At 39.5% G+C, this 26,897-nt stretch overlaps 1 protein-coding gene and 1 long non-coding RNA gene across 2 annotated transcripts; one reads left to right on the top strand and one right to left on the bottom strand.

The window, feature by feature from the left end:
* The first annotated feature begins 5,383 nt into the window (after positions 1-5,383).
* Positions 5,384-14,066, top strand: KRT222 (keratin 222). The gene is made up of 6 exons (XM_049636014.1): positions 5,384-5,595; positions 8,693-8,821; positions 9,533-9,753; positions 12,044-12,120; positions 12,297-12,432; positions 12,866-14,066. The coding sequence occupies exons 1-6, from the start codon at positions 5,500-5,502 to the stop codon at positions 13,092-13,094; spliced, it is 888 nt and encodes a 295-aa protein (XP_049491971.1). The 5' UTR covers positions 5,384-5,499; the 3' UTR covers positions 13,095-14,066.
* Positions 14,067-24,500: 10,434 nt separating this feature from the next.
* On the bottom strand, positions 24,501-26,858 carry LOC125926509 (uncharacterized). Its single transcript, XR_007459110.1, has 2 exons — positions 25,289-26,858; positions 24,501-24,603 (listed from the first exon to the last, which is right to left on the bottom strand). It is a non-coding gene; the product is annotated as an uncharacterized LOC125926509 (long non-coding RNA).
* Positions 26,859-26,897: the final 39 nt, after the last annotated feature.

Raw genomic sequence — 26,897 nt, 5'->3', positions numbered from 1 at the left:
GTTTATCTTGAGAACAGGGATGTATGGGTTGTATCTGCTTGGCTACATAAGAGGGTGAGATTTCTTTCTGTCTTTGCAACCTCTTAGTGGATTACTTGTGCTGTGTATCACATTTGGTTTAACGTGTATACAATAACGAAAGTGTTTTCTTTCTCTACTATAGAAGATTTCTGGGTTGGGGGATATTGTTTGTAATCGTTTCCCCAACATCTTGAACGGGACAAATGGAAAGAACAATGGACTGACCTAGTGAACCCAGACTTGGACAAAATGACCTCAAGGACAATACTGACCTCCTAATCCCAGCTACTGAAGTTCCCCAAAACTTAGACGCAAGGTTTTGGAGAAAAAGCAGGAAACCCAATTGATGAGATTTCATTACACATCCTCTACAGAATGGGAGCTCAAAGGAAAGATTAATTTGTTGTAGAAAAGTAAACAATTCTTATGTCTTATCTACCTGACTCAGATCTACAACAGCTACCACACGAATACTGGGATTTGCCAATGTTTAGCTCCTAGAGTCTTACTTAAGACACTTGTACTAACAACCCATTTCCTTTGGGTGAAGTGGGAGAGGGATGAGTAGAAGGAAACATTCATAACATGTACAGCTATAATTGTCAAACTTTGCCATGTATTGGACTCACCTGGGGAGTTTTTAAAAATGCAGATGCCCAGGAAAAACATCCTGAGCTAATAAATCAGAATCCCTGGGAGGGGATGCAGTGTCCCTATTCCTTAAAGTTCCCCAGGTGGGCTCACTGTGCAGCAAGTTTGGGACCAGTGATTTTGTTTTTAAATTTTTTATTTATTTTTGAGAGAGACAGACAGACAGAGCACTAGTGGGGGAGGGGCAGAGAGAGAGAGAGGGAGACACAAAATCTGAAGCAGGCTCCAGGCTCTGAGCTGTCCACACAGAGCCCGATGTGGGGCTCAAACTCGTAAACGAGATCATGATCTGAACTGAAACTGGAAGCTTAACCAACTGAGCCACCCAGGCGCCCGGAGAACCAGTGATTTCAAAGTGGTACCAGTGTGCACACAGATTAGCTAGAGATCTTGATTAAATGCAGATTCTGATCTAGGAGGTTGGGGTGCAGCCTGAGAGCCTACATTTCTAACCTGCTCCCACTCTAAGTAGCAAGGAGGTAAAGACCTCTATTACATGCCAGTGTTTTACTTCTGATTACCAGGAAATTAGAAGTTGTGCTGTAAAGGGGTAGGCTCTGGAGTCAGACTGCCTGGCTTTGAATCTTGGCTCTGCACTTGATTGCACTTCAGTGTCTTTATCTGTAAACCAAGGATGACAACAGCGTCTACCAATGTTAGCAACCATAGTAGTAGTATGAGAAATGTATCATTAATCTTAATTCACAGATGAGGACGTTGAAATTCAAAGAGTATCAGTACTTTACCCAAGCTCACCTTGCTAGTAATTGGCAGACAGAGGTTTGACCCCCAGTCTTTTCCCACTATATCCTGCAGCTTTAAGGGTCTGGATTGAAATTAGCCCATTATCCTCCTGTCTTCACTGTTTCTGATCACGTGACCACCGATGTTCTGGTCGGAGAGTGCGTTCCTGCGTCACCTCTGACTCCACTCCCCTTCCCTTTAGTAAACAGCTGTGCCTAGCTGAAGCTCCAGAGGTCATACCTGCTCCCCCTGCTCTATTCCCACAGTGTTACTCAAATTCAGCTTTCTAGGGTCTCTCACCCTGAACTTTGGTGGAAATAGCTTTGTTCTTTTTCATTAGCACTGCTTCTCCAATCGGCATCCCTACACTGAAATCTTTTGCAATTAATTAATTAATCCAAATTAATCCAACCATGGGACTTCCCTTTCATAAATCAGCAACGATTCTCCATTATTTGCCAAATAAAACCCAGCCTTCATCACCTGCTTTTCCATGATCTGGCCCTGACCACTTTTGTTTTTAAATTTTTTTTAATGTTTATTTTTGATAGAGAGAGCACGCGCGCGCGCGCGCGCGCGCGCACACACACACACACACACACACACGCAGGCGCGCGTGCAGGAGCAGGGGACAGGCAGGGAGAGAGGGAGACACAGAATCCGAAGCAGGCTCTGCACTGTCAGCACAGAGCCCTACTCGAGGCTCTAACTCACAAACTGTAAGATCATGACCTGAGCCAAAGTAGGACACTCAACCGACTGAACCACCCAAGTGTCCCATGACCACTTTTTTTTTTTAACTGGTTTCCCTGTAATGCCTTCTCCATCTTTTCTCCCCACCACGTGCCCCAGGAGGTCACCTCTCCTCTTCAGAACTCCCCTGCACCCAACACACTTCTTGCAAACAGTAGCCATCCAATAACCAAATGACTGAATGAATGGCTTCAGTCTTGAATACTAAGCCCCAAGGATCTGGGGCCCACTCTCAGGAATGTCCCTAGAGCCAGTGTCCTCAACCACAGCATTTTGGCTGTTGTGAAGTGTGTTATAACTAATGAGTTCCTATTAATAAAGTACAACATTTTCAAATGATTTCCTTCTGATAACCAGAGTGGATTCAGGATTGTCCCTATGACACCCTTGCTTATTTGCAATGTTACGATTTTTGAAGCATAAGAGAACAGGGTGTAATAGAGTTAGTGCACTGAAAATTGCATGAAACCTGCAATTTTATATATGCCACAGTGTTTAATGAGCTATTGTTACTGATATTTTTAAATGAAGGGCAGTGGGTTTTTAAAAAAATGTTTTAATGTTTTATTTTTGAGAGAGAGAGAGACAGAGACAGAGTGTGAGCAGGGGAGGGGCAGAGAGAGAGGGAGACACAGAACCTGAAGCAGGTTCCAGGCTCCGAGCTGTCAGCACAGAGCCCGATGCGGGGCTCGAACTCACGAACTACGAGATGATGACCTGAGCCAAAGTTAGATACTTACCTGACTGAGCCACCCAGGCAGTGTTTTTGAAAAGTAAATTAGCAATATTTTTTCCTTGAAAAATGATATTTGAGATTTTTGAAATAGTTAACTTCATTGTTCACATGCTTGCAGAATACCTTTTTAAAGGAATTTTTTTAATGTTTATTTATTTTTGAGAGATAGAGAGACAGAGCACGAGTGAGGGAGGGGCAGAGAGAGAGGGAGACACAGAATCCGAAGCTTAACCAACTGAGTCACCCAGGTGCCCCAAATACTACTCCTTCCCTTCTCCCCCCACCTCAAAAAAAAAATCTAGCACTATTTCCTTTAATCTAAGATTCATGTGGAGGGGCACAGGCATGGAACTCTCATTTGTGTGAGGCAGTGGGGGCCAAATTCTAGAGCTGCACTGTTCAACACAGTAGTCACTAGCCATGTGGCAATTGAGCATTTGAAATGTGACTTGTCTAAATTGCAATGGGCTATACCAATATACGTTGGCTTTGAAAGACAGTATCAAATATAAAGAACATAAAATATCTTAATATTTTATATTGATTACATGGTGAAATAATTATACCTTGGCTTTATCAGGTTAAATAAAATATATTAAAATTCATTTCACTTGTTTCTGTTTCTCTCTCTCAATCTGGCTACTAGAAAGTTTAAAAATATGCATGTGGTTTACATGTGTGGCTCGTCTTATATTCCTATTGGAAAGCACTGCTGTAGGGTACTTAAGACACATCTGGGAGTCCTATTTAAAATGCAGATTGCCAGGACCAGTCCTCTATGGAATCCAGTTCAACTCTCTGTATTTTTCAGCAGAGATTAGCAGGAGCTACATAAAGTAATGACTGTACTTCTTTACTTTCTTGCTGTTTTTCCCACTACCAACCACCTGATTCTCTTCGTATGTCTCCGTTGCAATTACCAAGAAACAGGAAGAGTCTGGTTTAGATATTCATAACTGACCCTTTGTAATCAGAGCTTTTGTATCAGGCTAACTCATAGGTCTCTGACCTATGGACTGTCTGTCCACACTTCAGTCAAGTGTCCATCTCTAGGCCAATCAGTTGTGGCTGGTGGGGAGGGTGGAGGAGGCAAGGGTCAGGTTAATCAGAGGACAGGAATGACCTGGAACCTCTCCTCTCAGCTTGGTTTACACAGGACTGTAGGAATGCCCAGCACAGACTGGCCTGGCCAGCAGTGCGTTAATTCAGAAATTAAAAGAACACGTTGCATATTCAAAGGCCCTGTGAGCACTAGAGCCAAGGATTGATTATTTCCTGAACTACCATTTGGACACAATTCCAGCCAAGCCACTCTACAAATAACAAAGACGATAGATCCATTCTCAAAAATATTTCAGTCACCCACATTTCAGTCATAACAGCGAGCTGGCCAGAGTAAACAATAAATTTAGGTGACGAGGGAGAGAATACAGAGGCAGATGAGGCAATATATGGAAGAAAACCAAGCAATCATAGTTCCAATCCCAAAGATGCCATCACATCGCCATAAGGCAAGACACCTTAACCCCTTCTGCTTCCGGTTTGTCACCTTTTCAGGGTACAAAGTGACAGGGATTAAGAAGTGGCTTAACCCCTTCTGTTTCCGGTTTGTCACCTTTTCAGGGTACAAAGTGACAGGGATTAAGAAGGTTAGATGGAATGATAGATGTAATGATGCTTTTTGAAGGTAAAAGAGTGCACAAATGTTATATTTACAGGTATAAGTTGTCTGTGAACTATACGTTTCCTAATGAAGGAGTAACCCCACAATAAATCTTACCCAGTGAATACCCCCTGTAGGCAGACCATCTGGTTGTATTTCTTCAACCTTGTTAAAACATTGGAAATGTTAACTCTCAGCTCTCACAATCTATTAGCCCTTACCTGCGGCTATAGCCCTCATCAGAATATGCCTTCAGGAATCTGCCTCAATACATCAAACCCTGCCACCAGGCCAGCAGCCTGCCATGAACCACACAGTATGCATTTGAGAGAAATACAATCAGTCCTGTGGCTAAGGACAATGGCCAACTTAATCTGATGGTAGCCTTTTCCAACACCTGTCAGAATACTCCAGACTTACAACATGTTCTAATAATGCCCTACCACAGCATTTCTGTTTAAATAATCCAAATGGCAAGAAAAACTATAAAAGAAAATTTTAGCTATCATGTTTGCAGCCCGGATTAATTTCCATGCACTATCTTGGGAAAAACAAAATACAATTTCCTTCATCTTGTTCCCCATGTCCTTTTCCACAAGGTAAGTTGACCCACACACACACCCCCACCCCCCGCCAAGGGCTCAACTTTACAGAGAACCAATTTCAGAATACTGCGGATGTTTTCCTTTTTCTGTTCCTTTATGGAGAGTCTGACACATCTACCAAACCGACAGTAGGAGAAAAGGGTTTGCCAAGTATTTGCACAATTGATTAGAGACACAGGAATTTCCGCGGTTGTGAAAAAGGAGCTCTGCGTCTTTAAGGCTCCGCGGAGCTCTCGCTCTCTGCTCGACGCAGACAGACCAGCTCTGCCGCAGCGACTCATCCTATCGATAAGGTTCACTTAGCCAAGGTGGAGGATGGGAAAAGAATGGAGCTGTCCCAGCTACTCAATGAGATCAGGGCAAACTATGAAAAGCTCCTCACGAGAAATCAGATAGAGACCGTGCTCTCAACAAGGATCCAGGTAATGATTTCATACAGACAGGCACCTTCCAGGATAAGGAGACAATCCATGTCTATCCAATTCCTGTCCCGGCCTCTCTGAGGTACAGTATTTCCTTTTCAATGCAGCGTCTACTGGGGAAGGAATTTAGGTTTTACTGCAATGTGACTGGACTACAGGGGGAAACGCTCTAATTAGACTATTAAGTGACCATTCAATGAATGTCAATTGATGCATTTGATTTTTGTATCAATTAGGAGGTTACTATCATTAACAAAACATGGGGCCAACATACAATAAAATGGGGCACTCTAACCTCTTTTAGACATCCTTCAGCAAGGAAGTATTTCAAATACCCTTCGAAGATATTACGGAGTTATTTATAGAGATTGTTTAAATAACATCTTTTAATATGGCAAGCTTTCTAGTAAGATTTATTAGCTTGCATACTTTGTAGAAATAAAACTAAGTAAAATATTTCTGAAAGGTTTCCATCATCGTTTTAATGAGCTCAGTTTTATACCAGATTGTTATAAATAGAAATTACCTAAATATGTGAACATGGCATTCAGAAGCAGTGGTATAAATTGGGACAAATCAAAATTCCCCACATTGATAATGACTCCCCACTTATACAGTTTTGCTTGTGTACTACAAGATGAGAAATGTTGATTTCCAATAACATTGTCCAAGTTATTGGACAAGCCATGAACTATTTAAGCACTGAAAAAAAGAGAAAGCCAAGTTAAATAAGGGCTGACTCTCAATTTCATAGACTTACTTTGCTTTAAAGTGACAATCACATTTAGCAACTCATGAATACCTCAAATGTTTAAATAAATGCACAAATAAATAATTTAGAAACAAAAATTTACAAATTCAGGATTTGGGGGATTTTGTTTGTTCATTTCGTTTACCTATCATATCTGAGTTCAAGTTCTAGTCCAGGCACCCAAATATGGCAAAGAGTGAACTTAAGAACCTCACTGAAAGGGAAAAAATATTTCCAGGAAATCATAGGGCTTTATTTCATTAGCAGTTCATTTTTGGTAACAATATAAATTGCACCTCAGGGTAATATTCTCAGTCTTCACAAAGAATGATCAGTATCCTAAATCAAGCAAAGTCACTGGAATATTTAAGTACTGGAATAGTTCACTCACCTTTTGCAAAGAAAAGGGAAAAAATTAATAGATGACAATTTCTGAAAATTATAGATCAAAGAAACTATTTTGCAATGGTACCAATACAAGTTATCTAGTTTGTAAGTCATGATGCCAAAATGAGTAAATTAAAGTAAAAGGGAAAAGTTGCAGTAACTTGTTTCGAGTCTTCTTAACGTCAGTCTACTTTAGGGGATTTCTTTCAAGGAACTCAGAAATTCAGAGAAGCCTGATTAATTATTACAAAATAAAGAAACATAAGCTTTTGGTGATTCATTGTTGTAGAATAAACTACCCCAAAATTCAATGGATTAAAACGATGGCATTGTCTCTCATGATTCTGTGGGTTGACTGGGTTCAGTGGGGGTGATTCTTCTGCTACATGTGACGTTGGCTGAGACTATAATCATCGTGGGGCACAACTGGGCTAGGACATCCAAGGTGGCTCACTCATGTGTCCGGAACCTCGGCAGGGTGTTTGGGGAAGGCCGGCTCAGCTGAGACCATTGGGTTTGTTTCTCTCTCTCCATCTGGCCTGTGTGTGAGCTCTCCAGCAGCGTATCCAGACTTCTTAACATGCTGGCCCAGAACTCCCAAAAGCACAGGAGTGCAAGTTTTCAGGGCTTCCTAAGGTTTAGGGCTAGAATGGGCACTTCTGCCACATTCTACTGGCTAAAGCAAGACACAGGTCTGCCCAGATTCAGTTTGGAAGGGGACCACACGAGGACATGAATTTGGGGGAGGTGTGGTTCAGTGGAGGCCATCTTGGGACTCCAGCTGCCACGTGAACATAGCTGCCAGTTTCATACACAATCCAAACGACCGGCAGACACGAGCATTGTTATGCTCTCCTATTTCCTAAGTTCTTGACATTCTGTTTTGTAATTGCTCTGGTATGTATTGCTGCTTGACTCTGCCAACATAGCGCTAAGAGCAAGTGATACAACAAACCTAAAGAAATGTATGAATTTTGTCCTTTAATGCCTTGCCCTGAAGTTTGTAAACGTTCATTTACTACAATGTTTGCTTTAAAAAATAGCTATTGTGTCATCAAATTAAAATTTTTTATTTCAAAATGCATTTTGATAAAAACATTAAAAAGTTATTTTTGCTTTAAAAATTATACACAATCAATTCCTTCCATTGCTCCTGCTGCTTTTGGGGCCAAATGTTGAGAATTCTGTCAAAAGATACTTTCATTTGATTTGAACATCAGCATAAGAACATTTAAAGCCAAATATAACATATTCCATTTATTATTTAATATGTCGACATTTAGAAAACAATCTTTAAAGATGTAATTTTTACTACTTCCCTAGATACCCAAGATTAACATGCTTTCCAAAAAGATCATTTGAAAAAGGTAAATCACCAGTGGGTTCTCTTTATACAGAAGTCTATTTTAGAGCTTCTAATGCCTATGATAACTTAATTCTCTAAATTATTCATAATATACTTCCCAGCAGTGTTTAATCCCCGTCCATATACCCAGTCCCAGAATTGATTGGTTTAGACTATATGGCTGTTTATCTGCTTTTACAAAGCAGCCTACAAGAAAATATGGGGGGAAATAATAGCTGAGTTTCAATCCTTCTTCCTGAATAATGCCATAAATAATAGAATGGTCAGAATCAGAGGTCTCAAGCTTAGATCCTGCAAGCTGTTACTTTTCATTAAAATAGATGTATTTTTCTCTGCATTTCCTAGACTGTCATAGTAGGAAGAGACTTCTAAGGTTCATCTTATACCTGAGAAAACTAAAGCTCAGCATGCAATCCACTCACTCCCATACCTGATTAATTAGTAACTAAGCACTGGAACACACATTTGAAATTTAACAGGTTAAAGAAAAAATGAGACAACTATATTATGTTTTTAGGATTTACTTTTAAAGGTCTCATTTTCAAGACTGCTCTTTGTGTCTGTTGTTCTTGGTGGTGGTGGCTTTCTTAAAGCTAGAAGAAGATATGAGCAAAAAAATGGACAAAGATGAAGAGGCTCTAAAAGCAGCTCAAGCAGAACTCAAGGAAGCTCGACGCCAGTGGCACCACCTGCAAGTGGAAATTGAATCTCTCCAGGCGGTGGTGAGAATCATCTTGATCTTAAAAGTGACTGGCCCACTCAGTCCCCAGGCATTTGCTGATTAAGAGACAGAAAGGAATAATGCCTATTAACTTCCAGTGAGAAACTGAAAATCAAGGCCACTGAAATCTATCCCTGGTGCTAGTTCGACTACCCTGCTCCGTCCATCGTGGCCACGGCTATTAGCAATTCACTCGAGGTTTAGTTCACGCCTATAAAAAAGGAAGTAATCCTTGCTTATCATCCTGGGGTTCTCTAATTTCTGGCATGGGAGAACATAGCCTTTTTCGTTATCCAAAGTTGTGACTGTGGGGAGTCTTCTATCTACAACCCTGTGACTTGTAATAGTAAAAAAATATTTAAACGCTTTCCTAACATGCCTTTAAAAGCAGCCTGCTCTGCTTTGACATATGATATGCTACATTTTCAATTTTTAAAAATCAAAAAATCAGAGTGATAAGTCAGTTACGTTGTAGATTTGTTGTTGTTGTTGTAAGAATTATCACAGGATTCCTTTGAAATAGTACGCTCTCTAGCTATGATTTTTGTCATTTGAGTCATACACAAATTTGTCAGGAAACATCTCTTGCATAAGTGATATACTACGATTGCAAACCTTTAAGAAAGAACATAATCGAATGAAGGCATTACACATCAGATTCAGAAACACATTTTGTTGCACTGATTCACTGATGACAATCTGTATAAAACAGGAAAGGGGCCTTGAAAACTCCCTACATGCCAGCGAGCAGCATTACCAGATGCAGTTGCAAGACCTAGAAGCTGTGATCGAAGGACTAGAAAAAGAGCTACAGGAAGTAAGGCGCGGCATCGAAAAGCAGCTGCAGGAGCACGAGATGCTTCTCAACACAAAGATGAGGCTAGAACAAGAAATCGCCACTTATCGCCGCCTCCTAGAAAAGGAAGAAATCAGGTACCTAATTCCATATACAGTACTTAATGACAAGTGGCCAGAAATACAGAGTCACTTACATCTTTGTTGAGGTAGTTAGAAATCACATCTAAAACCCCAACATTCAGGGCACCTGCATGGCTCAGTTGGTTAAGGTGGGACTCTTGATCTTGGCTTAGATCATGCCCTGCATCAGGCTCTGCACTGACAGTGTGGAGCCTGCTTGAGATTCTGTCTCTCCCTCTCTCTCTCTGCCCTTCCCCTGCTCCCTCTCTCTCTCAAAAATAAATAAATATTTTTTTAAGTTCATTAAAAAAAAAAAAAAAACCAACATCACCACAGCATGCTCACTGAGTTCCTAAACAAAATAGGATTAAGTAGGCAGAGAACTATTTTCAGCCTCCCAAAATTATGAACAGAATGGCCAAAGTCGGGTACATTAGCTACAACAAGGAGCGTGTCAAGCCTAGAACAAACTGTAAATAATTCTCAGTTGCTACAAAAATGACCTTTCTTAACTTCCTCATTTTCCTTGCCATTCATCTCTTTTAGAATTAGTCACTGTCTTCCATGGACCACCCACAAAGAAAGCTTGGAAAATTCACCTATGACCACATCTCCCCACCCAAGGCCCACTCCCATCACACATCAAAAGCCAAAATTAATAATGACAATAATAATAATTAATAATAATAATAAAACATGATTATATTACAACCATAAAAAGTTTAGTTCTGAGCACATGTTTTGAAAGTCTTCCAGATGTCCTGATAACAAAAGGTATCAAAATATCACAAGAGAAGTTCTTACTAATTTACAGTTTCATAATCTGTAATCACGTATAAGGTCACGTGGCTCTGAACACAGCACAACCTCCAATTTTCCGTGTTCCCGTGTTAAGAAACTTTCATTCTTGCTTGCTTCAGAATTCCTAGTCCTCTACAAAATTAGAGGAAACTACTTTAACCTATAAGTCTTGACGTTTATTAAGTGTCTTGACATTTATTAAAGTTTTGGAAAACACAAAGTGAATTCCAAATCTACCGCTTACTAACTGAGGCACACGAGGCAAGTTACTGAACCTCTCTGTGCCTCAGGGTTTTTTCATCCATAAAATGGGAATAATATTACCTACCTCATAGGGTTCCCTTGTGGATTAAATAGATTAATGTTTGTATAGTGCTTAAAAGAGTGCTATATAAACATATACACACATATAATTTGTTATTAAATAAAATAAGTGGTGGTGGATTTTATTAAATGCCTAATCATTCAAGATGATGGTAAAGTGGTCTTTAAACCTGTATTCCTTTAATACAACTTAAAACATTTTCGTTATGCTATATTTAAGATACATGAGAAAGCATCAAGAAGAATCTCACAAGCCTCACGTACACACTTCCCCCAGCTCAAGAAATGAAACGTATACAGTATTGTTGCGATCGCTCCACCCCGACCCTAGACACCTAAAGCACATCCCCCCACCTTCTCCTTCTCCCTCAGTCTAACCTGGATCCTGAATTTGATGCTTCTCAGTCTCACACATTCCTTTATACTAATATGTAGATATGTATCCCTAAGCAAAAAGTGAAGATATTTTGCATGTTATTTTATTATTATTATCTTTTTAATGTTTATTTCTTTGAGAGAGAGAGAGAATGCGAGTGGGGAAGGGGCAGAGAGAGAGGGACACAAGATCTGAAACAGGTTCCAGGCTCTGAACTGTCAGCACAGAACCTGACACAGGGCTCAAACTCACAAACTGTGAGATCATGACCTGGGCCGAAGTCAGACACTTAACCAACTGAGCTACCCAGGTGCCCCGTGTGTTATTTTAACCTTTATAAAATTACCTACAAATTACCTCCCCCCACCCCCACTCAATGTTATACTTGGGAGATTCATCCATAAAGGTACAGTGTACCCTGGGGCGCCTTGGTGGCTCAGTTGGTTAAGCGTCCAACTTGGGCCTAGGTCATGAGCTTGCCATTCCCGAGTTCAAGGTGTACATTGGGCTCTGTGCTGACAGCTCAGAGCCTGGAGCCTGCTTCAGACTCTGTGTCTCCCTCTCTCTGCCCCTTCCCCATCACGCTCTGTCTCTCCGTCTCTGCTTTCTCTCAAAAATAAATAAACATTTTTAAAAATTTTAAAAACGATACAGTGTATCTTTAGCTCATTTATTTTCACTGCTAAGTAGTATTTCCATTGTATGAATATACTACAATTTATCCATTCTCTTACTGGCGAGCATTTGTTTCAATTAAAGGCTAATATGGTCTTGCTTCTATAATATAATTCTTTCCAATTTCAGATACTATGGTTGTATCCAAGGTGAGAAAAAAGAACAAAAACCTACGACAAGTAGAGTTGGTTTTGTTTTACCTTCAGGTGAGTTTCTGATATAAGTAAATGACTTGAAAAGTAAAACGTCATTTATAGGGATTATAAATAAATACTGTACAGTAGCAAAAACAAGCAATGTTTGAGTAAACTTCGACACAGAAATTGACTGTGACTATTATTACAACATTGTGATTGAATGTTTCATGTTAATGTTTACACAGCCATTATAAATGAAATATCTTTCTCAACCAAACTCCCACAAAAGTATGAGAACGAAAAAGTGGAAACAGTGACCAAACAAGCAATACTGAATGGAAATGTTGTGAAGGAAAGCACAGAGGCTCGTGGCACAATTCAGTAAGTAAAATAATTTTGACTAAGAAACAATAATACACACATGCAAAGAAATTAACTTCACTTGTGTAATCTCGGTGATCTTTGCATGTTTCCAAACATAATTTTAATATGCTGTGATTTTTTTAAATCCGACATGACTAGATATATATAAACAAAAACCCAGAGGAAGGAGTACTCAACCCTTAATTCACCATTTTTCTAAAATTATAACCAAAACATGTGAATTGCATAGAATTCCTTGGAAATTATATTCATTTGATTTTTAAAGTATGTAAATTATAAATTTCACTATGTCAATTGTGAGTTATAATTCAAAATGTGTCAGTTATGAACTATGCAAATTTCTTGATTTCTTTTTCATATGGAATATATATTAGGTATTTTTAATAGATCCATCCTTCTTTATATGAAAAGGTTTATTTTATCATTTCAGGACAGAGAAAGTGGATGAAGTTATTAAGGAATGGGAAGGCTCCTTCTTTAAAGACAACCCTCGATTAAGGAAAAAATCTGTTTCTCTTCGTTTTGACCTTCATTTAGCAGCCACTGATGAAGGGTGTTTACAGACTAAGCAGGATAATCTACCAGATATAGAAGTCAGGCTTATCATGAGAAGATCATGTAGTATCCCCTCTATCAAACCTCCATCCGGAGCTAATTAATCCAAAGACAATATTTGACTTGATTTGAAAATGACATTAGGGTGGACCAAGGGTAGGCCATAGGGTAGGCCATACTGATCACCCTCTGTCCCAATTATTAAGTATGTATGTTATGATCAATGTGCAATTCTCTTCAGAAAACAAACAGTAAGGAACAAAATTTCTCTGAATCTAATTATGGATGTACTCTTTGAAGAGGGGGAGCTTAAAAATAAAATCAGAAATTCAGTATGGTTTCTATTTTATTTACTCCACATAGTCTTCTCTTTTTTCCTTGAAATGTTATCGGAGACTGTAAGTGTTAAGCTGGCTTAAATCTTTGAAATTTCACTCAACTGGCCAAAAATTCTAGGGAAAAAGAACAGTTTGTTTAAGTATGATTGTATCACATTAAGAATCCTACTAACTTATGCATCATTATTCCATGACTGGTTATATCTAAAAAGATTTTTCTACTTAGAAAGGAAAACAATTATAAACAAACTTTTAAAGAGGGCTCACTATTCACATAACTAAAAAAAACTTTTTTTGAGACAATTATTTGCACACTTAGAAAAAAAACAGTTACTTTCCATGAGCAGTTCTGAGCAAGCTATAGAACACACCCCTCGCTAATTTGATGATTAAATAAAATTAAGTTAATCTTCATACAAAAGCTTTTTGTAACCATTATCTGATTTCCAGAAGAGTAACTTTATTCAAAGAACTTGAAGGTTGTGTCCTCCCCCACAAAAAAATCAGAAGGCCAGCGGCACAAACAAAAGATGAAAATCTCGTTGCTATGGTTACTAGAATAGTTCTCCAATCTCACCATCCCAACTTTTCCATCTGTCAAGCTCAATGTGACTAATTTGGATATTCAGTGTGAGCATTAGATAAGATACTATAAAAAGTATTATAAATATTTCTTGCAATCATTTATGTGAACTATGATAACAGTACTGTTATCTAAGCTATTTGCAGGATTTATGTTTTTAAATTGTTCAAACTGTAATAAATATGGACAGAAAATATATTTGTGAATAAGTCAAGTATTGTTGCAAAGTTTTTTAAACAACCTAATTTGTTTAATACAGGCATATTTATTTATTTTAAGACCTTAAATAATAATACCTGTTTTAAAACATTAGAAATTTATAGGCTATCACTTTTTTTCTAAGCAGAAAAAATGTTGAGTACAACTCACCATACTTTTTCCCAGCTAAAGTGTCATATAAGGGCTACAGCTCATTTAGCATTTTTAGTATAGCCTCTGTAATCTCCCTCTCTCTCTGTCTCTATTATTTCAAACAGAACAAAATGTATATTTTAACCAGGAGAAAATTGTGTTAAATAATCTTTAACATAATACAGGGATATAAAATTTTAAATTTTCTTTTTCAATTACTTTAGATTCCTTTTAGCCTGTCTTATCCTATTTAGCAGAAGGGATGATTTTGTTTTGTCAAGGATACAACGGCACGTTAAATGCTTATTCTTGTGCAAGCGTCTGACATAAAATACATCCTGTACATAAGTGTTTTCATTCAATATTAGTTACATGCTATGCTACAAACTTTATCAATGCTTTGGAAAAATGCAATCGTATAAGCTATTGTATTAAAGTTACTATACTAAGCAACAGTAAGCATAATAAAACAATGTATCCAGCGTAATCTATATGCAGTGTTAAAAACAGTACTGGGCGTCATGAATGTAACTGCTTGTTATAGTAATTCCACTATGCAGCTCTTGTGTGTATAACATGTACATTTTAAAATACAGTACTTGACTTTATAAAAAAGTTTTATTTGCTTTGGGGCATTTTAAATTGGGATATGAATTTACCAGAGTAAATGATACCACTACAATAAAAAAAAAACCTGAAACATGAACTTGAAAGTTGCATTTTATTTGAGTGTGATACATTGTATTAAGTTTAATTGTTCTGATATTATTAGCTCACTTGGGGAATGAAGAAATGTGCAAGCATGGTGGAGACAGAACAGTTTTTATACTTTTTTTGGCAAAAGAGAAGTTAAGAATGGTATAGTCGAATAAATGGTATATTCTAATTAAGAGAATCAAAATAATCCCACCATCCTGGTAAAAGTGTAACAGTAGCTATAATTTGCAAAATGTTTACTCTGCCCTTGGCACTGTACTCAGCAAAGTTGTACATAATCTCCAAATTTTACAGCAGTCCTACAAGATTTTATCCTCATTTTACGGTGAATAGAACTTAATATTCTGGAGTCTCTGACTTTTGTATATGTCAAAATACAAATACAAAAGTAAAGAATGATTCCAATTACTAACGATTATAGGATCCTAGCCCAGGCACCATCACTAATTCCCCATGTGACCAGAAAGGAATTACTTGAGTCCCCTAAGCCTCAGTGTTCACACTTGAAAACAAAGGAAAGGTGATGCTTGGCAATATTCCTACCTTGATTACAGCACAGAGTTGTTTGAAATAATATACGTGTGAAAATATTTGACAAAGCACTACTCAAATATACAATGCCATTTGGATGAAAATTGTCATTGGGAATTTGTGAGGACAGTTATAGCTGATGGTGATTAAGTAATAGTTCAAAACACAAACGGTGAAGAAATTTTCCAAATTCTTCAACTGCTGCTAAATTATTCTTTCCCAGTGAGTTACCTAATTTGAACTGTTCTACCATGATAGTTTTCAAATTACAAAAGTGTTCTCTAAAGTAAAAAAAAAAAAAAAAATGCTTAAATTAATTTGAAAGTGTCAAGTGGAAATATATTATGGAGAGGAGGAGCCAAGATGGCAGAACAGCATGGAAGGTTTTTTTGTGTGTCTCGCGTCCATGAAATACAGCCAGATCAATGCTAAGCCATCCTGCACACCTAGAAAACTGATTTTAGGATTAACATAACAATCTGCACAACCTAAACCCCAGAACTCAGCAGGTACGGATGCAGAGAGGTGAACTGGGGGAGAGAGAAGCCACGGAGGGCAAGGAGCCGCTTTTTCATGTAAAGAGAGGATGGAGACGGGGGGATACAGGAAAAGCACCCCCCAAAAGCAGCTGGAGAGAAAGTGGAAAAGTGGAAACAGCCTCAGGGACTGAACTAAAAAGGGAGAAAGGAGAAAGGAGAGGGTTGAAATTCTATTAAGACTCTATAGAGTCTGAAACGCCACAGCTCGATACCTGGTGGTGCTCTGGTGAGAAAGGCGAATCCCCAGGAGCAGAATGAAGTCTGGAGGGTCTTCGAGCCACACAGGGAGCGGCGGTTCCCCTGCTGGGCGGACACCTGGCAGAGGCTGTGTGGGTCCCCCAAAGGGAAGGACCCAGTGGACCCGGGAGAACAACCACATTCGCTGGTGCTGGAACAAAGTTGCTGGGGGTGAAGCCCGGTGCCAGATGCACTTTGTGATTTGCCATAATCCCTGAAATGCTGCTGCTACACGATCGTGTGTGAACTTTTTCTGGGGCGGGCTGGCACCCTGCCGCAATCTCTGAGCATTGGCAGCAGCACGGTCCGTGAATGTTCCTGGGTGCAGCTGGCACCCGGCCATTGCTCGGTGAGACCCTCAGCAGAGGGGCAGAACGGGTCAAAGCCGCAGTCCCTCAGAAGAAAGGGGTCGGGAAACACAGCCGCATCGGAGATAAAACTCAGGAGGGAGGTGCTGCCTGGGGCTTGGTCACGGATAGTGTAAAAGCGGGGAGTGGATAGAAGCCGAAGACAAAGGACAGGTGCAGGGTTGCTGGTCAGGGAGAGCAGAGTTCCAATACTAGAGACTGGGTAGCTGGGTGACACCATTTTCACTGCTCCCGCGCATGCCCATACACACCAGCATGCGTAACAACAATCCACCCCAGTAAGCCAAGCAGCGCCATCTAGTGGAGAACAGAGCCACTACACTAAGCCCCGCCCAACGGAGCCAATCTCACTCTTCAGGAACACAGAAGAGTGTTCTCCGCCTGCTTAGTTTATGGACTATAAAGCACTTCATAGTTTGACTTCTAGGGGAAAATGAAGTAATTTCAATTGTATTTCAATCTGTTTGCTGGTCCATCTATTCAATTTTCTTTTTTTTTCTTTTTTTCGTTTCTTTTCTTTTTCTTGAATACAGAAACAATTTATTTTTATTTTCAATTTTTATTAAAAAGATTTTTAATTTTTTTCTACTATACTTTTTACTTTTGTGTAAATTTTTTCAAATCCTATTTTACTTCCATCATTTCATTTTATTTCAGTGTATTCATTTTTTCAAATTTTCAAATGATTTCCTTTTTTTTTTTCTTTCCCCTTTTTTCTCTAATCTGTCAAGCCCTTGTCAACACCCAGACCAAAACACACCTAGGATCTAGCATCATTTATTAGATTTTGTGTGTGTGTGTGTGTTTAATTTTTTAATTTTAACTTTTTTTAATTTTTAAATTTTTTACCTCATTAATTCTTTTTCTCCCTTCAAAATGAAGAAATGAAGGAATTCACCCCAAAAGAAAGAGCAGGAAGAAACAAAAGCCAGGGACTTAACTAACACAGATACAAGCAAGAGGTCTGAACCAGAATTTAGAATCACGATAATAAGAAAACTCGCTGGAGTCGAAAATAGATTAGAATCCTTTTCTGCAGAGATAAAAGAAGTAAAAGCTAGTCAGGATGAGATAAAAAATGCTATAACTGAGCTGCAATCTCAAATGGATGCCAACGGCAGCAAGGATAGATGAGGCAGAGCAGAGAATCAGCGATATAGAGGAAAAACTTATGGAAAATAATGAAGCAGAAAAAAAGAGGGAGACTAAGGCAAAAGAGCACGATTTAAGAAATAGAGAAATCAGTGACTCATTTGAAAAGAACAACATCAGAATCATAGGGGTCCCAGAAGAGGAAGAGAGAGAAATAGGGATAGAAGGGTTATGTGAGCAAATCATAGCAGAAAACTTTCCTAACCTTGGGAAAGATACAGACATCAAAATCCAGGAAGCACAGAGGACTCACGTTAGAGTCAACAAAAAAAACAACCACTAACAAGTCATATCATAGTCAAATTCACAAAATACTCAGGCAAGGAAAGAATCATGAAAGCAGCAAGGGAAAAGAAGTCCTTAACCTACAAGGGAAGACAGATCAAGTTTGCAGCAGACCTATCCACAGAAACTTGGCAGGCCAGAAAAGAGTGGCAGGATATATTCAATATGCTGAATCAGAAAAATATGCAGCCAAGAAATCTTTATCCAGCAAGGCGGTCATTCAAAATAGGAAAGACTAATAAAAGTTTCCCAGACAAACAAAAATTAAAGGAGTTTGAGACCACTAAACCAGCCCTGCAAGAAATTTTAAGGGGGACTCTCTGAGGGGAGAAAAGATGAAATACATACATACATACATACATACATACCAAAAGCAACAAGACTAGAAAGACTAGAAAGGACCAGAGAACACCACCAGAAATTCCAACTCTACAAGCATCATAATGGCAATGAATTCATATCTTTCAGTACTCACTCTAAACATCAATGGACTCAATGCTCCAATCAAAAGACATAAGGTAATAGAATGGATAAGAAAACAAGATCCATCTATATGCTATTCACAAGAGACCCACTTTAGACCTAAAGACACCTTCAGATTGAAAGTAAGGGGATGGAGAACCATCTACCATGATATTGGTCAACAAAAGAAAGCCAGAGTAGCCATACTTACATCAGACTATCTAGACATTAAAATAAAGACTGTAACAAGAGATGAAGAAGGGCATTATATGATAATCAAGGGGTCTATCCACCAATAAGACCTAACAATTGTAAACATTTATGCTACAAATGTGAGAGCACCCAAATATATAAATCAATCACAAACATAAAGAAACTCGTTGATAATAATACCATAATAGTAGGGGACTTCAACACCCCACTCAGAGCAATGGACAGATCATCTAATCAGAAAACCAACAAGGAAACAATGGCTTTGAATGACACACTGGACCAGATGGACTTAACAGATATATTCAGAACATTTCATCCTAAAGCAGCAGGATATACATTCTTCTCCAGTACACATGGAATGTTCTCCAGAATAGACCACATACTGGGACACAAATCAGCAAGTACAAAAAGATCGAGATCATACCATGCAAATTTTCAGACCACAACGTTATGAAACTCAAAATCAAACACAAGGAAAAATTTGGAAATGTAACAAATACTTGGCGACCAAAGAATGAATGGGTTAACCAAGAAGTTAAAGAGGAAATTAAAAAGTACATGGAAGTCAATGAAAATGATAACACCACAACCCAAAACCACTGGGACGCAGCAAAGGTGGTCATAAGAAAGAAGTATATAGCAATCCAGGCCTTCCTAAAGAAGGAAGAAAGGTCTCAGATACACAACCTAACCTGAAACCTTACAGAACTGGAAAAAGAACAGCAAATAAAACCACAAACCAGCAGAAGACAGGAAATAATAAAGATTAGAGCAGAAATTAACGCTATCAAATCCAAAAAAAAACCAAAAAACAAAAAAAATAACCAGAACAGATCAATGAAACCAGAAGCTGGTTCTTTGAAAGAATTAACAAAATTGACTGGCTAGTGGTTTACTAGCCAGTTTGATCAAAAAGAAAAAGGAAAGAACCCAAATAAATAAAATCAAGAATGAAAGAGGAGAGATCACAACCAACACAGCAGAAATAAAAACAATAATAAGAGAATATTATGAGCAATTATATGCCAATAAAATGGGCAATCTGGAAGAAATGGACAAATTACTAGAAACATATATACTACCAAAACTGAAACAGGAAGAAATAGAAAATTTGAACAGACCCATAACCAGTAAAGAAATCAAATTAATAATCAAAAATCTCCCAAAAAACAAGAGTCCAGGGCCAAATGGCTTTCTAGGGGAATTCTACCAAACATTTAAGGAAGAGTTAACACCTATTCTCTTGAAGCTGTTCCAAAAAAATAGAAATGGAAGGAAAACTTCCAAACTCTATGAAGCCAGCATTACCTTGACATCTTTGTCTCCAAAACCAGACAAAGATGCAACTAAAAAGGCAAACTATAGACCAATTTCCCTGATGAACATGGATGCAAAAATCCTCAACAAGATATTAGTCAACCAGATCCAACAATACATTAAAAAAATTATCCACCACAACCAAGTGAGATTTATTCCCGGGATGCAGGTCTGTTTCAATACCCACAAAACAATCAATGTGATTCATCACATCAACAAAAGAAAGTTCAAGAACCATATGATCCTCTCAATAGATGCAGAGAAAGCGTTTGACAAAATACAGTATCCTTTCTTGATAAAAACCCTCAGAAAGTAGGGATAAAAGGATCATACCTCGAGATCATAAAAGCCATATATGAAAGACCCAACACTAACATCCTCAATGGGGAAAAACTGAGAGCTTTCCCCCTAAGGTCAGGAACAGGACAGGGATGACCACTCTCACCATTGTTATTCAACACAGTATTGGAAGTCTTAGCCTCAGCAATCAGACAACACAAAGAAATAAAAGGCATCCAAATTGGCCAGGAGGAGGTCAAACTTTCACTCTTTGCAGATGACATGATACTCTATATGGAAAACCCAAAAGATTCCACAAAAAAACTGCTAGAACTGATTCATGAATTCAGCAAGGTTGCAAGATATAAAATCAATGCACAGAAATCGGTTGCATTCCTATACACCAACAATGAAGCAAGAGAAAGAGAAATCAAGGAATCGATCCCATTTACAATTGCACCAAAACCATAAAATACCTAGGAATAAATCTGACCAAAAAGGTGAAAAATCTATACACTGAAAACCATAGAGAGCTTATGAAAGAAATGGAAGAAGACACAAAAAAATGGAAAAAGATTCCATGCTCCTGAATAGGAAGAACAAATATTGTTAAAAGGTTAATACTACCCAAAGCAATCTGCATATTCAATGCAATCCCTATCAAAATAACACCAGCATTCTTCACAGAGCTAGAACAAATGATCCTAAAATTTATATGGAACCAGAAAAGACCCCAAATAACCAAAGCAATCTTGAAAAAGAAAACCAAAGCAGGAGGCATCACAATCCTGGACTTCAAGCTATATTACAAAGCTGTAATCATCAAGACAGTATGGTACTGACACAAAACAGATACTCAGATCAATTGAACAGAACAGAGAACCCAGAAATGGACCCACAAACTTATGGCCAACTAATCTTTGAGAAAGCAGGAAAGAATATCCAATGGAATAAAGACAGTCTCTTCAGCAAGTGGTGCTGGGAAAACTGGAGAGCAACATGCAGAAAAATGAACCTGCATGTGGTATATTTCTTACACCATACACAAAAATAAACTCAAAATGGATGAAAGATCTAAATGTAAGACAGGAAGCCATAAAAATCCTCGAGGAGAAAGCAGGCAAAAACCTCTTTGATCTTGGCAGCAGCAACTTCTTACTCAACATGTCTCCAGAGGCAAGGGAAACAAAAGCAAAAATGAACTATTGGGGCCTCATCAAAATAAAAAGCTCTGAACAGCAAAGGAAACAATCAGCAAAACTAAAAGGCCACTGATGTAACGGGAGAAGATGTTTGCAAACAACATATCAGATAAAGGGTTAGTATCCAAAATCTATAAAGAACTTATCAAACTCAACACCCAAAACACAAATAATCCAGTGAAGAAATGGGCAAATGACATGAATAGACACTTCTCCAAAGAATACATCCAGATGGCCAACCAACACATGAACAAACGTTCAACATCACTCATCATCCGGGAAATACAAATCAAAACCACAATAAGATACCGCCTCACACCTGCCAGAATGCCTAACATTAACAACTCAGGCAACAACAGATGTTGGCAAGGATGTGGAGAAAGAGGATCTCTTTTGCACTGCTGGTGGGAATGCAAACCGGTGCGGCCACTCTGGAAAACAGTATGGAGGTTCCTCAAAAAGTTAAAAATAGAACTGCCCTATGACCCAGCAATTGCACTACTAGGGATTTATCCAAGGGAGACAGGTATGCTGTTTTGAAGGGGCACATGCACCCCAATGTTTATAGCAGCACTGTCAACAATAGCCAAAATATGGAAAGAGGCCAAATGTTCATGGATGGATAAATGGATAAAGAAGATATGGTGCATATATATACAGTGGAGTATTACTCGGCAATAAAAAATGGAATCTTGCCATCTGCAACTACGTGGATGGAACTAGAGGGTATTATGCTAAGCAAAATTAGAGAAAGACAAATATATGACTTCACTCATATGAGGACTTTAAGACACAGAACAGATGAACACAAGGGAAGGGAAGCAAAAATAATATAAAAACAGAGAGGGGGACAAAATATAAGAGACTCAAGTATGGAGAACAAGCAAAGGGTTACTGGCGGGGTTGTGGGAGGGGGCATGGGCTAAATGGGTAAGGGGCATTAAGGAATCTACCCCTGAAATAATTGTTGCACTATATGCTAACTAACTTGGATGTAAATTTTAAAAAGAAAAGAAAAAAAAAAGAAAAAAAGAAATGTATTATGGGACACGGGCCAAAATGAAACTTTAGTTAAATGTATAGACACATCATTCAAATGATCAACACATAAAACCAAAGGAAAGTTTGTACACAGGGCAGAATCTGCTTCTGTGGCTATAAATGATGATCAGCATGGACACACCGACTGCTAATATTAATGGACATACTACAGATTTTGAAGGAAGGTATGTGTGCAAATCAGTACAAGCCTCTTCTGGTTTCCTTTACACACTTAGACCCTAGGCCAAGGTTGGCCAACTTTCTCAGTAAAAGCCCAGGTAGCTAATATTTTAGGCTTTCCAGGCTATATGATCCCTGTAGGAACTACACCATTCTGCTTTTGTAGCTGAAAGCAACTATAAATAATATGGAAACAAATGGGCATGGTTGTGTCCTAATAAACTACAAAAACAGGGGGCAGCTCAGATTGGGCCTGCAGTAGTCCTTTGCTGGTATCTTCCCCAGATCCTCAAACAAGGTCTATGGATGCCAGACCATACCTTCAGATTCTCCACGACCATCCTATTTTCATCCTTTTCCATACCATGTGTCAAAGCTCATGTCCCAAATCCTCAAGGTATCTTGTAGGCAATGCAGAAGCTTGTAAAAACAAACCATACTTTGTCAAATTCTACAACACGCTGTGAAATTACTCTGTCCTGGAATCTACCGGGCTTCAAGATTTCACAACTATTTCTAGTGATAGAAACTGAATACCCATAACTTCTGCTTTCACAGACACAGCTGAGAAAATTAACCTATTTCACCATTTTGCCTATCACCAGACTTTTATAAGCTATTTGGCCTGGGAGAACTCTGTCTTCTCTTTCCCTATTTTAAGAAAAAAAAATTCCAGGGGTGCCTGGGTGGCTCAGTCTACTAAGTGTCCGACTCTTGGTTTCGGCTCAGGCTTTGCACAGAGCCCTTTGGGATTCTCACTCTCTCCTTCTCTCTGCCCCCCCCTCCCCACTCACAGTCTCTGTCTCTCTTAAAAGAAAAAGAAAACTTAAAAAAAAAAAAAAAGAAAACAACCATTTAAAATAGCTTCATTAGAAAATACTACAAACTGCATGGTTCAACGATTGGTTCAAAATCTTTCTGGAGTCACAGATCTCTTTGAGAATCCGTTGAACTACTAACACTCTACCTGGGAAAAAAAAAAAAGTACAAAAAATTGCACATAATTTTAAAGGGTTGATAGACCTCATTAGGGCCTATTCTTGGACTACCTAAGTATCTAAGGACTGTAGATTTTCCCTTGTTCTCCCATTTTCTCCTTTTCCTTCTTTCTTCCCAGCCACGGCTCTCTTCCTACCCCTCATTCTGTCTCCTTCCCCAGCTTCTTCCTACAGCACTGTGCAAAGAAATCAAAGAGACCTGGGCTTAAATCCAGCTTAATCACTTACTAGTTTTGGCTTCCCTGTTTGAGAAAGTATGGGTACGTGTCAGAGAGGAAAGCAGACCAAGTTCCTGGATCTTGCTGCCAGAAAGAAAATTAAACTACTTAGGCCTAAGACTATCTCTGGGGTTTACCACTAGGTTTCTGTAAGGGTTCCCAACACCCTTTATAGTTACAATAGTTTCAATAGTCATATTAATGATGCATCTCATATTTTCCAGGAATAGTCACGATTCCAAAAGCCTGTCCTGTTGTTCCAATAAACACCCTAGTACATACAAGATCATACCTGAGTTTGCCTTGGTGGGGGGGGGGGGGGGGGGGGGGAGGGGAGACACAACACAGTGTAAGTAGAGTCAATCTTGGTGAATATTTCACTCTTCAGTCTTAATTTCTTCAGGACTAGGGAATAGATTTTTTTGTCCATTATATTTTGTCTGTATTCTTCCTTTCTTAATTTTGCAAATCTTTGGGAATGGAAAAAGAGCCAAGCAGAGAAAAGGAGGTAACTATTTATTCACTCCACAAACATTGAGCACGTGGATGTACCATACACTGTTCCGGATATGAAAAGTCCCCACGCTGAAAGAGCTTTCAATCTGATGGGAAGAAAAAGGCAACAAAATAAATACATAGTATGCCAGGTGGTGATAAGAGCTATAGAAAAACAAAACAAAGCAAAGCACAGACCATGGATAGAGATTGGGAAATGAGTTGCAATTTTAAATAGGTCTGAAAAGACCCACTGAGAAGATGACATTTAAGCAAAGACCAGGAGGTGGGAAAGTGTATCAATGTCACTACTCCACTCAGATCCCCTTTTCTTTTTCTGCCATTTTTGTGCCACCTCTTTCCCACTACAGTGTAACATCCGGCACCTGCAGGACTGCCTGGAAATGACACAGAGGAACACCTGCCCCAGCACCACACTTGCCCAATCCCCCCACCATAACCCCAAGTGCAGGGAAGAAACCAGGCTGGAGGTGCTGGACAAAACCAGAGAAAGAAGGTACTGAGATTCTTGCTGAGGCTTTCATGTATCTTACATTAATCTTTTATAAGTCTTAGATGCTTTTATATTAAAAAGGTGGTTTCAAGTACAATTGACCCTTGAACAACATGGGTTTGAACTGCACACGTCCACTTACACGTGGACTTTTTTTCAATAAATATATTGGTAAAATTTTTGGAGATTTGCAACTATTTGAAAAAACTTGCAGAGGAACTGCATAGCCTAGAAATGCCAAAAAAAAAAAAAAAAAAAAAGATAAAGTTAGGTATTACTGTTAAGAATATAGTATGTATTGGGGCACCCGGTGGCTCAATCGGTTTAGCGTCCAACTTCGGCTCAGGTCATGATCTCCAGGTTGACGAGTTCGAGCCCCAGGACGGGTAGTGTGCTGGCAGCTCAGAGCCCCGAGCCTGTTTTGGATTCTGTCTCCTCTCTCAGCCCCTCCCCCGCTCATGTTCTGTGTCTGTCTCAAAAATAAAAATAAAATAAACATTAAAATTTTTTTAAAAGAATATAGTGTATAATACAAGGCATAAAATATGTGTTAATCAACTATTCATGTTATCAGTAAGGCTTCCAATCAGAAGTAGGCTATTAATAGGTAAGTTTGGGGGGAATCAAAAGTTACAGCTGGATTTTCTACTGGGGGGGGGGGGGAGGAGGGCATCTCTAACCCATCCCCCTAATCTCCCTCCTTCAAAGTCAGCTGTACATTATCTCAAACACCACTCAGACTACCTGTCATCCTTTGATGACCTCTCTTTTAGTCGTCCCCTTCAATTTCACTTATCTCCATTTATGACTATGAAAATATTGAGAGCGGAAGAATTAGACAAAATGTCACTTATGCCTGGCTTTGCAGACTTCTAGAAATGTCCTCATCTCTGCTGGCATGCCCAGGATGGTGGCTAAGAGCAACCCAAAAATTCAATCAGTCAAATGTCAACAGTGTTTTCAAGTAATTACAGATTCTTCTCCCTTCACAGCGGCCCACAGCATGGGTCAGGTGTTTATATACCCAAGGAACGGGGTACTACCCGGTAAACCAACGTACTCATGGTTTGGTGGAAAGAGCCCTGGACTACACCAGAAAGCTGCCTCAGTGCACATTTATTGAGCATCTAACAATGAGCCAAGCCCTAAGTAAGCACTGGAAATAGAAAGATGATCAACGCAAGATGACTGAACCTTTGCTCTCAAGGCCCACAATACGCTCGAGATAGCAAACACAGTCTGATACAAGAGAGTGGGTACACAGTATCATAAAGTTACCCAACTACCGTGGGAATTCAGAGGAAGGACTATTGGGGGAAAGTTCCAGGAGGGCACCACAATGAGAATCTGAGCAGGATCCGGAAGGACAGAGGTGTTTAAGCTGAGAGTGGGGATAAGGCAAGGCAGCACTGGGCAGAGACGGGTGGCATCCCGGCGCCGCAAGGGCGCACAACCTCGGGCGAGGGGATTTACATCTCTGGGCCCCGGCTCGGAAACCTGGCAATTCGACTCCACTCGCGCTTGGAAAAACTGAAAAGGTCCGTGTTGCTTTTGGTCAAGGGTTAATGCCCAGCCGTTAAAGCAGGAAGCCCTGCGAGGCGCCCGTGGGGACCGAAACTCCGCGAACCGAGTCGTCCTCGCCTCCACCCCTCGGCTCGCTGAAGTATATACTCTTGTTCCGAGAGAAAGAGCAAGGAAGAACCCGGAAAAAACAACCACTACTCCCCCCACCGCCGCGAGCGCGGTGGGGGCCAGGCCCGCGCGGCCGTAGTGGTTCTGGGCCTTTCTTCTCGGCGCGAGCCCCGCCGTCTTTCGGCCCCGCTCGTGGAAGCCGAGGCCCACGCTTCCCGCCACGCCACCTGCCGCCGTTCGGGCTCCGCGCGGTCG

The sequence above is a fragment of the Panthera uncia genome, chromosome E1 (genome assembly GCF_023721935.1).
Source record: "Panthera uncia isolate 11264 chromosome E1, Puncia_PCG_1.0, whole genome shotgun sequence".
NCBI lineage: Eukaryota > Metazoa > Chordata > Mammalia > Carnivora > Felidae > Panthera > Panthera uncia.
This window is presented reverse-complemented; position numbering and strand designations above follow the sequence as displayed.

Coding starts and splice junctions, on each gene's coding strand:
- KRT222 (XM_049636014.1), top strand. CDS start 5,500: ATGGAGCTGTCCCAGCTACTCAATGAGATCAGGGCAAACTATGAAAAG. Junction 5,596..8,692: donor TGCTCTCAACAAGGATCCAG/GTAATGATTTCA, acceptor GCTTTCTTAAAG/CTAGAAGAAGATATGAGCAA. Junction 12,433..12,865: donor GAGGCTCGTGGCACAATTCA/GTAAGTAAAATA, acceptor TTATCATTTCAG/GACAGAGAAAGTGGATGAAG.